The 17,392-nt window shown below is 35.8% G+C and overlaps 1 protein-coding gene and 1 long non-coding RNA gene across 2 annotated transcripts; both read left to right on the forward strand.

The window, feature by feature from the left end:
• The first annotated feature begins 23 nt into the window (after positions 1–23).
• Positions 24–3,454, forward strand: LOC127544660 (uncharacterized). Its single transcript, XR_007949508.1, has 2 exons — positions 24–408; positions 2,590–3,454. It is a non-coding gene; the product is annotated as an uncharacterized LOC127544660 (long non-coding RNA).
• Positions 3,455–4,182: 728 nt separating this feature from the next.
• Positions 4,183–16,669, forward strand: LOC127544647 (DNA (cytosine-5)-methyltransferase 1-like). The gene is made up of 9 exons (XM_051971408.1): positions 4,183–5,232; positions 5,722–5,855; positions 6,797–6,970; positions 8,319–8,525; positions 11,503–11,692; positions 13,899–13,977; positions 14,250–14,390; positions 14,551–14,833; positions 16,462–16,669. The coding sequence occupies exons 1-9, from the start codon at positions 5,065–5,067 to the stop codon at positions 16,652–16,654; spliced, it is 1,569 nt and encodes a 522-aa protein (XP_051827368.1). The 5' UTR covers positions 4,183–5,064; the 3' UTR covers positions 16,655–16,669.
• Positions 16,670–17,392: the final 723 nt, after the last annotated feature.

Below are 17,392 nucleotides of genomic sequence, written 5' to 3' on the forward strand. Positions count from 1 at the left end.
TACCTTCTCAGCAACTTATAATTTTAAAGCTTTCTAGGAAACAGACAATGACTTGCCCAGGATCACACGTTTAGTGTGAGAGGCAATGTTGAACCCAGGTGCTTTAGCTTTGAGGTCAACTCTCTAGCTCTTTAGACATGCTGTCTCTAGTTAGTTTTTTTTTTTTTCTTTTAAGTCTTTATATAAATAGTCAGCTTATTGAAGGGTCACAAATTTGAGACTTCTTTCAAACTCAAACATGGGTATTGATAATTTTCGAGGTGCCCAAATATGGCTGTAAAGGAAGCAGAAGAAGATGAAGAAGTTGATGAGGATATTCTTATAACAACACCACCCAAGAAAATGCTTCAGCAGAAACAAAAGAAACGGAACAAGACTACTATTTTCTGGCTTGGAGTTCCAATCAAGGTAATATTTAGAAAATTACTTTGTCTCGTTAAAGAGAATTATTATTCTAACAAGTACATAGTAGATATTAGTGGGTAAAAAGGTATCCCACCAAATTTAACCCATTTCTTTAAACCTAAGACTGATGAACTGATGAGTTATATTTTCATAGGCTACTATATTTCTGTCATTAAAATAGTGCTAGCCCATGGCTTTTCCATCCTCCAAAGTTTTATCACTTGGCTATCAGCCAGTGATACTCATTGCTAGTTGACAAAAATGGAGATAATCCTTGTGCTATCTCTCATAGGATTATTAAGGAAAATATTTTATATACATTAAGCTGACATGTACATGATGGGGAGAAGGGTGTACAGCAAGAGATCAATTGGTCATTGATACCTTTTTTGAAATCAAATTTCTTATTTCAAACAAAATGAGCAACCATAGAAATGAAATGGCATAAGAGGATCTGATGACATAAAAAGCCAGAAAACTTCAAACTCTCCAGATTTCCTCCCACAAACAAAACAAAAGTGTACCTCATGGCAAACATAGATCAATGAAAAACAAATAATACTTGTATGAAATGGGACCAAGATTTAATCTGGTGTGACGTGTAAGCATCTCCAAGCTAGCTCTGAAGAAACATCAATGGGGAGAGCTCTGGGGCTAGTTTAATTTGGGAGTATCCTCAGCCTGAACTATGGGAATTTTTGCCTCCTAGACTGTGTGGGGAGTCTCGGGTCTGAGTTTGAGAACTTCTGCTGATTAGGAATGCCAGCTCTGGCTGTGTTACTGAGACTTGACTCTGGGCAAGAAAAAACCCAGCATAGCTGGTGAATGCAGAAACAGTGGGACAGGGACACTGCAAGCACTTACAGAAAGGTGAAGATCTTGGTTTGAGGTTCTAGGTCAGATGGGAGAGCTGAATAATTTGACCAACTAAAAGTGATCAAAAGCTATGATGGGAGAAGGGAGGAGAACCTTGACACGATAATACAAGAAATAATCAAAGAAAATGTCCTGAAGTGATGAAACAAGAAGGGGAAAGTAGAAATAGAAAAAATCCATTAGCCATTGCCTCAAAAACAAAACAAAACAAAAACAATTCAAATATATAAGATTGACACTAGTAATTGGGTACTCCAAAAGAAAGATTGGGGCAGAGCTGAGTAAGAGCTGATTTTTTTTTTTTTTTTTGATTCTTGTTTGTTCGTTTTTTAAACGGACTATTTAGGAAAAGGTAAAAATAATAATTATCCTATATGAATTAGGTGTAGAAGAACTGACAGAGGTATTAGATGAGGAAGGAGTGCTGGTAGTTATGAAAAACTGCTCGCATTGGAAATAGTTTAAGGATAAAAAAGGAAGAAAAGTGGGGGGAGTAAAGCTAAGGGAGGGATCCATGGGTGTGGGAAGCTTAAGTAATAAGGCAAGTTAAGGAGTAGAACTCAAAGTACCAAAGTTAGCAGGGATAAGAAATAGATATATACGAACACAATAAGGATCAGGAGTAGAATTTGGTAAGGCTAGTAATCATTGATCTCATAGTTAAATTTAAAGATTCAATCAAGAGAATCTACATTGTCTGCCACATTAATATTGTTTTCGATGCATGTGTATAGGTATACATGTATTTGTATATGTAAGTAGCCAGAAAGCATCAATTATAGTTTTCTGGGTTGCCAAATTAGATTTTAAAACATGGACAAGGGTTTGTTTTGCTTTTTTTTCCCCCTCATTTAAAAAATGAACTCTTCATTCCATAACCTCTGGGTCATCTGCATCAGTTGGCAGTGTATTAATGTACTTGGTTTAGTGCCAGACTTCCCTTGGATACTCAATTATTTGTTTAATGAAGGTTACTTCAAAAATATGCCCTTTGTTTCCCTTTTGTTTAGGGGAAGAAAGGGTACAAAGTCTTTATATTTTATGTACAGCTGGGGAGGAAAAGTACTTATCTTTTCTTAGAACTCAACCTAATTCATTTTAAAAATAGGTCTGTTGCTTTTTTTTTTTTTTTTTTTTGGTCTGGCAATTAATATCATGAGCCTTTTAAATTGAAAAGGACAGCTATAAATTTACCACTTGTGTGAAAGATGGGAAAACATGCTCTAACTTGTAGAATAAGGAGCAGAGTTCTTAAAACTTTCTACTGAATTAATTCAAAATTGCCTATCTTGTGCTATTGTTTTACAGGATGGAGAAAGAAATTATTATAAGGAAGTGTCCATTAACTCTGAAAAACTAGAAGTAGGAGATTGTGTAGCCATCAGTCCTGATGACCCTACTAAACCACTATGGTTAGCTAGGTTTGTATCCTATGTCTCATCTCTAATTTTTTTTCTCCCCTTTCTGTGTATTCCTCATTTCAATGTGTTTAGACATATTTCTCGGGGTCAGGGAAGCATTCAAATAGCCTTTTAAAAAACCATTATTTGACTAATTCTTCACTGGGGAATATTTATTAGATTTTATTTGTTGGATCCCTACATGATTATCAAACGATTATAAAATACTTGATGAAAGATGTTTATTCCCTTCTTATATTAGTAATTTTGACTTTGTGGTTCAGAAGATTTTTCATTTTCATATAGTCAAATTTGTCTAATCAATCTTTGAGATTGCTTAACTTGGAACCCTTCCCCATCCATTAAAAGAATACTGGTTGTAGTATGTTGGCACAGCCCACTCATGAGCAATTCATTCTCTTTAAATCATCTTTTATCTTCTAAAAAGTTTTATTTAACTTTTTTTTCACATCATAGTTATCTCCAGAGTCTCTTCCTAGAAAGCCATCTCAAATAACAAATAGTATCTTTTAAAGACAAAAAGACAGGATTAAAAAAAAAAAACTATTTTCAATGTTCATGTAGCATATCTATTTAGTTGCGGTATAAAATATTGCCTAAGCATAATTTTTGCTAAACTACTTTATAGTTTTAATAGTACTTCTTGTTAACTAAGGAATTCTTCCCCAAGAAATATTTCTGTTTTATTAAGGTTATTGAGTTGGATTGATTCTTTCTTGTTTAGATTCTTGGACTGAACTTTTTTTTTTTTTTTTAAAGAAAACTGGTACCAAATAGTTTACTGCTTTATTAAATAACTAGAAATCTGGAAGCATTTTCCACCTTCACCAGCATCTATGGTATTTTTTTTGACACAATAGGAATGATTTTTGTCTAATCAAAGAATGTTTCCTTGGTAATTTAGTATGACTAAATCCATAAATCTAGGAAGCATGACCATTTATAATATTTTGGTACAGTTCAACCATGAGCAATGCATTCTCTTTAAGTCATCTTTTATCTTTTAAAAATAAGTTTTTATTGATTTTTTAAAAAAATATCTCCAGTCTCTTCCCAGAGAGCCATCTCAAATTACAAATAGTATTTAAGGCAAAAGAAAATCGACACAACTAATCAATAAATTGAAAAACTGTAAAAACATGTCCAATGTATAACACCTGTAGGTCTCCTACCTCTATGAAAAGATGAGTTAGTGGTATTTTTTCATACCTCTTCATTCAAGTCATACTTGGTCTTTATAATTGTTACATTAACTTATTTTTGTGTGTGGTTGTTCTTTATACTTGCATAGTTATAATTATTCTATATTTTCTTGCCTCTGATTACTTCAATCTGTATCAGGTCATGTATATCTTTCCATGCTTCTGTTTTCATCATACACATCACTTATGGCACAGTAACATACAATTACATTCATATACCACACACACACACACACACACACACACACACACACACACACACATATATATTTTAGCCCTTCAACTGAAGGGCTTCTATTGTTTTCAATTCACTTTTTTTATTATAGCTTTTTATTTACAAGATACATGCATAGGTAATTTTTCAGCATTGATAATTGCAAAACCTTTTGTTCCATCAATTCACTTTTATCACAAAGTGTTGATATAAATATTTTGGTCTATATGGGGATTTTCTTATTAATGACTTCCTTGGGGAATAAGTATAGTAGTAGAATCTCTGGTTCAAAGGATAATTTAAATTCCATAATTCTAAATTCTTTTCTATAAGCTATAAAATTTCACAGTTCCACCAAAAAAATGTTAGTGTAGTTAGCATTCCACCATTCTTCTTATCTCTAAAGGAATTCTTTAAAAAAAATCAAATATCCTGATATTTCACCTCATAGCCTGTAAACTGGTAAAGAATATGAAAATATATGCATATGGTTTTTGTGTGTGTGTGTGTGTGTGTGTATTTGTATTATATATAATTGCATTTTTAAGCCTTCATTGACTTAGGACTTATCTGAGAATCCATCTACTATCAGACCAACTACAAAATATACAAGTTATCTTCTTTTACTTCTTCCTGGATTCTGATTTGCTATATAGAAACACAGTATTTGGTGGTGATGGTGGTTTGGTAGCCTTTTTTTTTTTTTTTTTTGTTTGTTTCCTAGCTGACTTGGGGAGTACCTATGGAAATTACATCAGCAATTAGAGATCATTGTCTCTTCTTTTTCTATATTTATACCTTTATTTCTCACTTACTGTCAAGAATTATGTCAAGTGGGAAAAGAGAAGGCTTTGCTTTAAAAAAAACATAGTATGCTAAATTAAAGATCTGACTTTCTCTTTCTGATTCTAGAATCACTGCATTGTGGGAAGATAACAATGGACAGATGTTTCATGCTCACTGGTTCTGTTCTGGGAATGATACTGTTCTTGGGGCAACATCAGACCCTTTAGAACTCTTTTTGGTAGATGAATGTGAAGACATGGAGCTTTCTTACATCCATAGCAAAGTGAATGTTATTTATAAAGCTCCCTCAGAAAACTGGTCTATGGAGGTAAGTATAAAACTTAGAATTTTTTTTTAAATACCAAAGCTGGCAAGAGTGGCCAGAGCTAAATTACAACTCTGTAGAAGAAAAAAAACACTTTTCCCTCCTCAATTTTCTTTCTTTTTTTTTTTTATTAAAGCTTTTTATTTTCAAAGCATATGGATGGATAATTTTTCTACATTGACCCTTGCATAACTGTTCCAAATTTTCCTCTCCTTCCCCCCCCAGATGGCAAGCAACCCAATATATTATACATTTTAAAGTATGTTAAATCCTATATGTGTGTGTGTGTGTGTGTGTGTGTGTGTATACACATACATATACATTTATACAGCTATCTTATTGCATAAGAAAAATCAGATCTAAAAGGAAAGAAAATGAGTAAGGAAATGCAAGCAAACAACAACAAAGAATGAGAATGTTATGTTGTTTCTACAATCTTCTCTGGGTATAGATGACTCTCTTCATCATAAGTTTTCTCCTTAATTTTCAAAGGGGGGCTCAGATGTAGAACCCAAAATGGTTGAAGATGATGGCAGAACCTATTTCTACCAGTTCTGGTATGATCCAGACTATGCAAGGTTTGAGTCTCCTCCTACAATCCAGCCTACAGAGAATAACAAATATAAGTGAGTATACCAGAATAAATATTCACATTGTTGTCTAGTCCACTTCCAGTTCATTCAGGGGCTTCTCTCTCCAACCCCACTGTGGGGCTTATTGTTGGTAAATTGCAAAGGGCAATTGATAACTGCTACAAAAAAGAATCTATAAATGTGGGTTCTACTACTATTCATGAGCCAACATCCAGCATACTTTTCCCCCTAACCTCAAATTGATTGTTAGCCAGACAAATTAGCATTTAGGAGATATTTGTTCAGTTGTTTTAATGAGTTCCAACCCTTCATAACCCTTTTTGGTCTTTTTCTTGGCAAAGATATGGCAAAATGGCTGGCCATTTCCTTCTCCAGCTTATTTTACAAATGAGGAAAGAGGCAAATGGGGTTAAGTGACACAGCTAAGGAAGTGTCTGAGGCCAGATTTGAACTTAGACTTTCTTGATTGTAGGTCCTGGGCTTTATCTACTGTACCACTCAGGTGCTGATGTGGTATAATTAGAACAGTTTTTATTTTTAAAAATTCCCCTAAATGATCTGGGATCCTCTTCCATAAGCAAATCCCAGACCCTAAGCTATTTCTTAGTCTTATCCAGGGAACTGCTCAACCCCTGGGTTGGTCTGCTGTTGGAATAGCTGATTACAAACTGGTTTGCTTTTATTGAAGTACCACAGAGAGAGATTGAACCTTCTTCAGACTGAAGAGATTTCCATGTATCATAATTCTTACATTTAATGATCAATTTTACAGTTGATTCAATAGACTGCTTTATTTACATCTTTGATTCTACAATTAGAAGCATTCTATTAAAGTATCAGCTAGAACATTTTTGTTAGTGATATTAATTGGGTATGAAATGAGAGTATAAAGTTTTATTTACAGATATGCTCATTCTTACTTCTCCGATTAAATCTTTAGCCTTTCTACTCAGTGTTTTTCTTCCCTCTTTCAGGTTCTGTGCAAGCTGTGCCCATCAGTCTGAAATGTCAAAAAAGAATGCCCTCAAAGTTTTAGAGCCTCTAAAAGAAGTTGATGACAAAATATTCTATAATCTGGCAATGAAAAATGGCGTCCAGTACAGGAAAGGAGACGGAGTTTTCTTATTGCCTGAGGCTTTTGGATTTCTGTTAGTATTCACTTGGTCAATTTATCTGAATATTTCTATAATCATGATGGTTAAACATTGGTTTGTAGTATCTATCTTATTAGTCATTTTAGGACTTGGTCTAGAAGATTATCTTTACATATCTTGGGCAGTTCTTATCAAATAGCCTTAATTATAATGTAAGATCAGATATATCCAAGCAGTTATCATATTCTAAAGAGTTAAAGACTATCTGGCTCCAACAAGAATTTATATAAAAGAATAATTGTGAATTTAAGCAACAGGACTAAGAACATGATCCTTTCCAAAGATGATGGGGTTGTTGGAGATCAAATGAGAAAATAATTGCAAAATGTTTAGAACAGTGCCTGGCTCGGAGTAGGTGCTACATAAATAGCAGCTATTAGAAGGAAATAACCCTTCCTAGACCACCCAGACTAGTCAAAAATACATTCATGTGTGTGAAAAAGTGCTCTGTAGCAGCTGACAACTGAAGAATCTGGGACTCGGACTCGTGTATGTAATTAGCTTCTCTAATATTGCTCCCAAAATGACAATATGCAAACGGAAGAGCTCCCTCAGCCAACATAGAGCATGTGGTCCCAGAGCTGAAGAGGTCTCATGTCATATCTATATCCAACATGTAAATGGAGGATTCTAAGGGAAGGATCCTTTTAGAGATCCAATACTCTGCTAGGATAGATTTTCTTTTCAAAATGAAGGAAATTTAATTTCCTTTAAGTCAGACAAAAGGTTCTTTCTGCCACGTGATGTAAGCTTCTTGAGGGCAGTCGATCTACTTTTATTTGTATTCAAAGCCTAAATTTAGCACCGTGCCTGGATAAGAGTAAATGCTTAATAAATGCTTGTGGACTGACAAAGTAAAGCTAATTAGACAGATCATGGGAATTCTTAACAAGTAACCCAAGAAAGGAAACTACTTGGGACTTTTTAAAAATTAGAATTAAGTTATCATTTGTGCCACTGAATCCAGCACACACTAAGAAGTCAAAGTACTTGTTATGAAGGTTACCTCCCCATCTCTCAAGATTCAGATCATGTCCTGATTTAACCAAAGGATCAAAGGTGTCAACTTGTTACACCAAACCTTTGAGTAGGAGTCAACACAGTCTGGGATAGCCCTCAGTGAAAGTACTGATGAGCTATTCTGACCTATAGAATGCCTTCTCTGTATGGAAGTATAAATTCTAAAGTCAGCTAATAGCCCATGAACTAAGTCTATCCAACACTTTATTGATAATTAATGATAGAAATGCTTTTGACTGCCAATAGGACAAGAGACAATTCTATCAAATTAAAAAAAAAAAACATTTTTTTCATGCTACATAAATTTTCTTATTCTCTGTAGCTTCAAACCTCCAGTTATAACCAGGAAGTTGAAAGAATCAGTGAATGAAGACCAATATCCAGAATACTATAGAAAACAATCAGATTACATTAAAGGCAGCAACCTGGATGCCCCTGAGCCATATCGTATTGGCCAAATCCAAGAAATCTTCTGTGAAAAAGAAAGTAATGGAACAGTTATCAAACTCAGAATTAACAAATTCTACAGGTAGGTAGCTGCTACAAATCTTATTTTTTTTCCAATTTAATAGATTTTTATTCTTTAGAACAAAAATTACATTTCTACTTGTTTGAGCATGGATATAGTACAATATTGTTCACTTCTCTCCCTCTGCAGCTATTTTTCCAGCTTACTTCTTGACTTAATTTTATGTTAAAGTTGGGGTCTGCTCCTGGGATAGAAGAGGCACCGTTCCAAATTTCAGGGATTTTTTGTGCTTTTTTTTTCCCCAGAGCTAATTCTGGGGGTTCTTTAAAGGTAGGATTATCTCAGGAGAGGTGTGATTACTCTTCTCTAGGACTATGCTTTGGTCTATTCTTTTCCACCCTGGAACTGTTTGTGAGTAATGCAAGTCTTGTATTCAGTGCTGACCTTTGTCAGTGTAACTTCTTCTGTCCAGTTATCTTACTCCCTTATCTGTGGGCTGACTTCCAGAAGCTGCTGCTACTGACTCAGTCTATACCCATGGCAAGTCAATGGCAGGTCATGGTGGGCCCCTATGTTTTACTCTCACTGTAGTGAGACAGATCTTTCTTGCTGACTTTCTAAGTTGTCTTGGGTTGGAAAATTGTTTCATAACATCTTTTTGTTCTGTTACCCCAGAATTTGAGGTGTTTTATTTTCCTCCCACTTAATATTTCATTTTTTCCAATTACACATAGTTTTCAATATTCATTTTGATAATATTTTGAATTCTAATTTTTTTCCTTTTACCTCCCTTTTCCCAAAGACAGCAAGCAATATGGTATAGATTATTCATATAACAATCATTTTAAACATTTCCATATTAGTCATATTCTGAAGGAAAATCAGAACAAGGGAAAAACTGAAGGGAAAAAACTCCCAAAAGTGTGAAAATATGCTTCCATCCACATTTAGTCTCTAGTTTTTTCTTTGGATGAAAATAGCTCTTCTCAACAATACAATGATTCAAGACAATTCCACTAGATTTGGGATGGAAAATGCTAAGTCCATCATAGTTAATCATGATGTATGATCAGCTCACTTCACTAAGCATCAGTTTATATGTCTTACCAAGCTTTTCTGAAATCGGTTGAGGCTTTATATATATAAATAAAAATAAAGATCAAGTCTCCCTCCTCTCCCCTCCCCAGATTAAGTGACTTGCTCAGATTTGAACTCTGGTCCTCTAGATTCTAGGCTTGGTGCTCTATTGCACCATCTAGCCATCCCTCATTGAGGAACTATTTTAAATTTGTTTGGAGGGGAATTTGTGAAAGCTTAGATGAATCTCTGCTTTTACTCCATATTGACTATGCCCCAAATGTTACTTTTAAACTACTACTTATTTGGCTACAAACTTGAGCCCTTCAATTTTGGAAAGCTGTGTGGATTCTTTTTTTGGATATTTAGTTGATGTCTTCATTGGTGGGTCTGAGCCACCTCCAGATGGGGCTGCTCCACCTCTAGGGAAACACACCTGGGTATGACTCCTGACATGCCCCATGCACTCTAGTGGAGCTTAGTAAGTAATAGTGCTGTTGTAGATCTTAAATTCTTTCTACTGATGCTCAAATTCTTCCTTCTCAACATCGTGCTGCTTACCCAGCCAGTTGATTATTTCATTACATTTTTCAAAGATCTTGTGTTTGTCATTATCATCAATTTTGCCTTGGAGCTTCTCGTCCTTCTACCAAAGCCTTCATATTGGAAACGGAAAATTTAAGATAATTCTTGGACTTTGTCTCCTCTGCTTCTCATCCTCAGCCTTGTATTTCTGTCTTCTGAACATATGCTCAATGTTTCTTTGCTCAGACAACCTTTGTCGATGGTAGTGGTGATGATCTTATTTCCCTTCTGTGCTTTTATCCACAGTGGAAATTGCAGCAATCTGAGGAACACCTCTGGAGGTGGGGGTGGGGATAGGAGGGGAGGGAGAAGAAACATTTCTGTGAGCTCAAAGTTGCCAAATAGGTTGTTATCCTTTGTCATTGGTCTCTCAACTTTATAAACCTGAATAAGCTTCCTAGGCTGGTTGTCTGAGTAAATGACAGGCCCACATCTGCTTGGTGAGGATGGTAATATCACATCTGATCAGAACAATTTGCTTTTATTTTAAAATCTATGATAAATTCAACAGTTAACTTAAAACAATCTTGCTTATGTTTGCTTCTGTGCATTTAAAAAAAATGCTTCAATGACTTTTTCCACCTTTTGTTATTTTTGCCTTCTCTTCTTCCTCTTACTGCCCTCCACTGGGGAACAGCTAGGGAGAACGATAATCCTTACTACATGTGCACAGTTGAGCAAAACAAATTCTTATATTGGTTGTATTTTAAAATGTTTGTTTTATTTTATACCTTGAGGCCATTATCTCTATCAGAAAGTAGCATATTTTTATCATTTGTCCTTGAATTACCTAATAAATGTGAAGGCAATAAATCCTTCATGAAGTGTTTGTTTCTTCAGGGTCAACCCTAAAAAAAAATTTGAAGTTGATAGTAGTTTTCTGTTGGCCTTTCCCTCTTTTCCCCATCTTTTAAAAATAACAAAATCCAATTGGGCTCTAGTATTCTCATACTTTCTGCTCAGGGCTATCTATTGTAATACCCAACTAGGCCCTGGACTTCAGGGCCTCTCATTAATTGCCTCATTCCTTGTTCTAACTTCACATGTGGGCACACAATCCTCCCTCTTGCCATATGCATCTCATTTCAACATCAGACCTACCTAGCAGCTAATACAAAAGGATCTGTTCTCATGGCTGAGATTAGCTTTTCCTAGGTAATTTACCTTTTCAATGGGGCATCCTGAAATAAATCCCTTCCAAGGAACAAATGGTGGGTAAAGGATTGAGTCCATAGCTGGAGTCAGTAGAGATTGGAGGCAGGTTGGGTTTTATGGTACTATCTCCCACTCATCGCCCCCAGATACACAAAATAATATATAGAGCTGTCTACTTCCTCTAGCAGTGTCTTAACAATAAGGACTTCATCTCTTACAGACCAGAGAATACCCACAAATATCCCACAAACAAGTATCTTGAGGACATCAACCTATTATACTGGAGCTATGAAGAAGCTGTTGTGAATTTTGAAGATGTGCAAGGGCGCTGTGTTGTAAAGTATTATGAAATGACAGACCCCGTTGAGAAATATTGTCTTGGTGACAAGGAACACTTTTATTTCCAAGAGGTGATCCTTTCTATAGATTGATGACTTCTTTGGGATCAAGCTGAGTAACAAGAAGGAGATAGGAAGTGTAATTGAATGATAGAAGTAGGATTTAAGATGAGCTTCTCCATAGCAGCTTTCAGGTGACTGGCTGGTCTAGTGGAGAGAACTCTAGACCTGGAGTCAGGAACACCCAAGGTCAAAATTTGGCTATAGACACTTTCTTAATTGACTTGGATAAAGGCATAGGAGGCAGGTGTAGCAGAACAAGTGACTACACCTGCTACTTCACTCAAATTTGTGTCTTCTCCAGAGTTAAACTAAACTTGATTCAGCTGATTTTATTAACAAGAAATAAGTTCAAATGTGGGACTAAAACTTTTTTCAGTCCAAGTATACATGATAGGGGAGTTATAAGTAAGAGCTTCTTGGCTCTCCTATTTCATCCTTGAAATATCAAGATTATAATCCTCTCTAAACCACAAGTTTTTCCACAAGAATTTCTAATATGAACTTCCAGTTAACATTCTCTTTTGATCTGGATGGAGTCTGTTTCAATGGGGTACTTATAATTGTGTTTAGATCTCATTCATTCTTTTCATTTAAGTGTCTTCTCTTAGTGATAGTGACAAGCTGGTGCTAATCTGGCTAGAAGAGGGTGAGGAGGTAGAGAGAATTGGACAAGCTCATACTTCTCATACATAGGAATATTAGGTTGGTTCTACTTGGTCTGGGCAGCTCCACAGGGGGTGGGGCAGAATGCAAGTCAACAGGAAAGTTGCAGAGAGGTAGAAAGTTTATATCTAGCTCAAATCTACAGCATAAGTGATATGGTGGATAGAGCATTGGATGAGGAATCAATAATACCTATTGTCAAATCTGACCTCTGGTATTTGTGAGCTGTGTGACCCTGGGCGAGCCCTGATAAATGTCTATTTCCTTATTTGTAAAATTGAGAACACCTACTTTTCTCTTTATTTTTTAATAATAGTTCTTAATTTTTAAAAATACCAGTAAATCTTTTCTACAATGAATCAATTCGGGTCAATTACAATAGACTTGTGATGGAGAAAGCCATCTGCACTCAGAGAGGACTATAGGGACTGAATGTGGATCACAATATAATATTTTTACCTTTTTTGTTTGCTTGCTTTTCCCCCCTTTTTTCCTTTTTGATCGGATTTCTCATGCAGCATGATAAATATGGAAGTATGTATAGAAGAATTGCTCATGTTTGGCATATGTGGTAAGGAAGTGGGTAGGAGAGAAATTTGGAACACTAGGTTTTGCGGGTGTGAATGTTGAGAACTGTCTTTGCATGTATTTTGAAAATAAAAAGCTATTTTTAAATACATGCAAAGATAGTTTCCAACATTCATCCTTGCAAAACCTTGTGTTCCAAGTTTTTTCCCCTCTCTTCCCACCTATCCCCTCCCCCAGACAGCAAGTAATCCAATATAGGTTTAAAATATGCAATTCTTCTAAAGGTATTTCCACACTTATCATGCTAAACAAGAAAAATCTGATCAAAAAGAAGAAAAAATGAAAGAACAAGAAGCAAACAACAAAAGGTGGAAATATTGTGATCCATAGTCAGTCCCCATCATCCTCTCTGGATGGAGATGTCTCTCTCCATCACAAGTCTATTGGAATTGTCCTGAATCGCTTCTTTGTTGAAAAGATGAAGTACATCACAGCTAATAATCACATTATCGTATTATTGTTAATAATACCTGATTTTCAGGGTTGTTATGAGACTATTGGCAAGACTTAGCTAGCATTATAAAGTACTTTACCTTTGAATGGTAGTTAACTGCAAACCTTAGACTGTCTAGGCATTGAGGGATAGTTTTCTCCAGTCACTAGTATCTTGAGATCTCTCAGCCATCTTGTAAATGAGATTATTGGATATGCTGGACAGCAAGATCACTCTAGTGAATGGAATATACATTTTGGACCAGAGAAATCCTGGACTTATCTAATCTAATCTCATAGATAAGGAAAACTGATGCTTATTGCTTCGAGACCTTAATCAAATCAATTGATTTCTCCAAAACTCAAAGGCAGCATTGTACTCCGGATCCCCTAATTTCTTAGCCAAACCTTGTTTGTTTTTCTCACTCTTAAGTAGCATCTAAGATTTATTCAGGCTTTTATGAAGGGATGTCACTTATCTTTTGACATTTTTCCTTTCTAGATAATTAATCTTAGCTTTATACCCCTTTAGACCTATAATGCAGAAAGGAAAAGTTTTGAAGAAGTTCCAAAATATGCCCGTGGTGAAAAGGAAAAAAGAAAAGAAAAAGGTTTGTTCTATTTCTTCAACTTTGAAGACTTGCCCAAATATTGCTGTTACAGATCAAATGGTACTTGAGGTCAATTGGGAATGGGCTCTTAAGTCTAAGAAGCTTTCAGAAATAATTGCTATATTTCAACACAACCTTTTTTTTCTCTTCTGTTTTTGTCACTCTTTGAAGTAGTAAGGCACTGGCAGTTTCTTGGGATGGTGGATTCCCTGTGTTTGGTGTGACTTTGGGGTTAGTAACTGAATAAACAATGAGCATCTCCTCACCTTCAGGCAAAGGATCAGGCAGAGGCAGTGAAAAACTTATAACACTGGAACCAATTCAAGAAAAGAAAGAAGTAAATGTGCCCAAACTTCGAACTTTGGATGTGTTCTCTGGCTGTGGAGGATTGTCTGAAGGCTTTCACCAAGCAGGTAAAGACAGCAGGTTGTTGCTCCTGGATGCTCTAATTTGAACTTTTCTTTTTCTCTAAGGGTACTTGAATTCTAAAGAGATTTATCCTGCTTTAAAAATGTGCCATGCATAGCACATTCCTTAGATAATGGCTAAAATATTTTTTTTTCTCCTTTCCAGGAATATCTGAAACACTGTGGGCTATTGAAATGTGGAAACCTGCAGCCGAGGCATTCATTCTGAATAATCCTCGGACGACTGTCTTTTCAGAAGATTGTAATGTTCTCCTGAAAATGGTTATGTCTGGGGAAAAGACCAATTCTGTGGGCAAGAAGCTGCCTCAGAAAGGAGATGTGGAAATGCTTTGTGGTGGGCCACCCTGCCAAGGGTTTAGTGGAATGAACCGCTTCAACTCGCTCACTTATTCCAAGTTCAAGAACTCCCTAATTGTCTCCTTTCTCAGGTGAATGGCACTGGGAAATAATTGTCATCTTAGCTTGTAGTCTTTGCTTTCTGCTTCCTGGGGGTGGCAAGCACGGGGAGCCTCTACATTTCTAGTGAGAAAGTTCCTACTTCATCCAGTTGGCACACAGGGATTCTGCCTTTCCTCTTTCCCTATGGAAATTCATTCCAAAGGGACTTGCTTTGGCTCTTTTGTAGCAGAATTCAATGCTTATGGGTCATTCTGTCAGTCACTTCTAAAGAACTCTGATAAGTAGCTGACTTGACAATAAGGTTCTCTATGGAACTATCTTTCCTAGATTTAAAAAAAAAATGTGAAGGGTTATGGAGTTAAATAGCACTTCTTCTTTTTCCTCCACCCCATGTAACCCCTTTCAGAGAAAGAAGAACTGCCTTTTTTTCCCCTTGGCATGCCTGTCCTGCCCCTTTGGGGTCAGCTCCATGTAACTTTTTTTTTTTTTTTTGAGATTCCCTCTCTACTTTCTATACCAATGTAGGGGGGTTATGGAGTAGAGAAAATTTGAAGTCCCCTAGTTTAAAAGGACTTATCTATATTGAAACAAATTCATTAAGGTTTTGGTCTAGATCGGGGATTCTTGAGTTCTATGAACTTATTTTTGGGGGAACATACTTTAGTAATTGTTCTTTTTTTCTTTTGTACTTTTATTGAAGGTTTTTATTGTCAAAACATATGCATAGATAATTTTCAACATTCATCCTTGCAAAACCTGGTGTTCCAAAATTTTTCCCCTCCCTTTCCCCCATCCCTTCCCTAGATGGCAAGTAATCCAATATATTAATAACTATAGTTTCAATATCATTAGTTTTCTATATATATATCTTAAGGAATATCTTTAAAACACTAATCTGAGAAGAAATCTTGGGCTTTAATAAGCTAAAAGAATCCATGACACAGATTAAGAAAGTCTGGTCTAGAATAAGAGTCGAGGTACCATAGGGCTCCTTTTCCACATTCAAAAGCTTAAAATATACATGAAAACTTAGAAAACTAAAGTCTCGGTCTTTAATGAATTCTCTAAAGTCAGAATCTGTGTAGTATATTAGGCAATGATTTCCTTCACTTGGGATACAAAATTCTTGTCTTTGTCTGTTAAAGGGAAAAAAAATCATTATACAAACAACTTGGAAAATGACTTAGAGGGACAGAAATTATTAATAAAACAAAACAAAACAAAACAATGCTGCTCATTGCATGCAGCAATAAAACAGAAGGGACAAGTAGGCAAATTCAACATTGCTCCCAATGGCTTCAAGTTCTGTGACTCCCAGCTGGTTTCTGTTTATAACTGAATTTGGGAAATGGAAAAAGCTCCACCTAATATAAAGCTTAGAGTCAGGTATCCCAGAAAGTGTTTTGTGCTGCTGTGGCCACCTCTGATCTTAGACTGATTTTCTTTCCCTGCAGCATCTCTTACTTTAAAGCTGCCACTGACAGAGAACTCCATCTTCCAAGTCCACAATAGCTTTATCTTTCAAGACTGAAGGAAAATAAAACCTACAATTCCCAGGGTCTTTAGCTACTTAGACCCATCCCCTCCAGTCTGTCTTTTCTGAATGACTTTAGACTTTCTATTAAAAAATAATCTTTCTTATTTATTTCTCCCACAGCTACTGTGATTACTATAGACCTAAGTTTTTCCTACTGGAAAATGTAAGAAACTTTGTGTCATTCAAGCGTTCCATGGTCCTGAAGCTGACCCTCAGATGTCTGGTTCGAATGGGATATCAGTGCACATTTGGTATATTGCAGGTAGGTTCATACCTGGAGGTGGGGAGGAAAGGAGCAAGTAGAAGAAGGTAACCAAGGAAAATCACATTGATGCCAGTATCCCTTTTCTTTCAGTGTTGAAGGAAAAAAAACTCTTAGTATTTCAGAAAATGGACTAATTTAGATTGGAGAGCTGGAATCAACTCTATTTGATACCTATGTGACTTTGAGCAATCATTGGATCTCTTAGGGCCATCCTCATTTAGAAAATAAGAATTGTAGTCCCTGCTAGCTTTAAATCTGTCAGTGTTTCTGTATGGTTTTTCTACTACGTTTAGTTCATTCTAATCCATCAATATGAAACAAAGTTTTGGCATTGGTTTAAAATCAGATTTGTCTCCTAAGATGAAACAAAAATGAAGTAGAAATAAATGTCTTCTCTCTTGATTAATCGGTTATCAATACGTGAAGGTTACTTTTAGAATTTAAAATGTCACTTTTAGAATTGAAAGTATCTCTTATATCTTTAGATGAAAGGTTCCATTTAGTAGGTTGGCTTTTGCTTCTGATCCATAGACTTTTTTTTCATGGCTTTTATGTGGAACATGAGTGTATTGATAGCACCAGAGTCAGCCTTGTTACTATCTTAGGGAAACACTGAAGAGAAGGATATGGGGCAGAAGAAAGGAATAATAATTTTCCTGAAACTGAAAATAAAGAAGTTAATTTCTCTCTCCCGCCCCAACCCGGTGTTAGATGTTAAAAGCTTATAGTCAAATGAGATTAATCAAATCTGACATTAAATGAAATCAAATAATCAAATAACCTATG

This window comes from Antechinus flavipes, chromosome 1 (assembly GCF_016432865.1).
Source record: "Antechinus flavipes isolate AdamAnt ecotype Samford, QLD, Australia chromosome 1, AdamAnt_v2, whole genome shotgun sequence".
NCBI classification, from domain to species: Eukaryota; Metazoa; Chordata; class Mammalia; order Dasyuromorphia; family Dasyuridae; genus Antechinus; species Antechinus flavipes.

Excerpts from the sequence above, each read along its gene's own strand:
- LOC127544647 (XM_051971408.1), top strand. The coding sequence starts at position 5,065 with ATGTTTCATGCTCACTGGTTCTGTTCTGGGAATGATACTGTTCTTGGG. Across the intron at positions 11,693-13,898 it reads AACACTTTTATTTCCAAGAG|ACCTATAATGCAGAAAGGAA; the intron begins GTGATCCTTTCT and ends ATACCCCTTTAG. Across the intron at positions 14,391-14,550 it reads TGAAGGCTTTCACCAAGCAG|GAATATCTGAAACACTGTGG; the intron begins GTAAAGACAGCA and ends TCTCCTTTCCAG.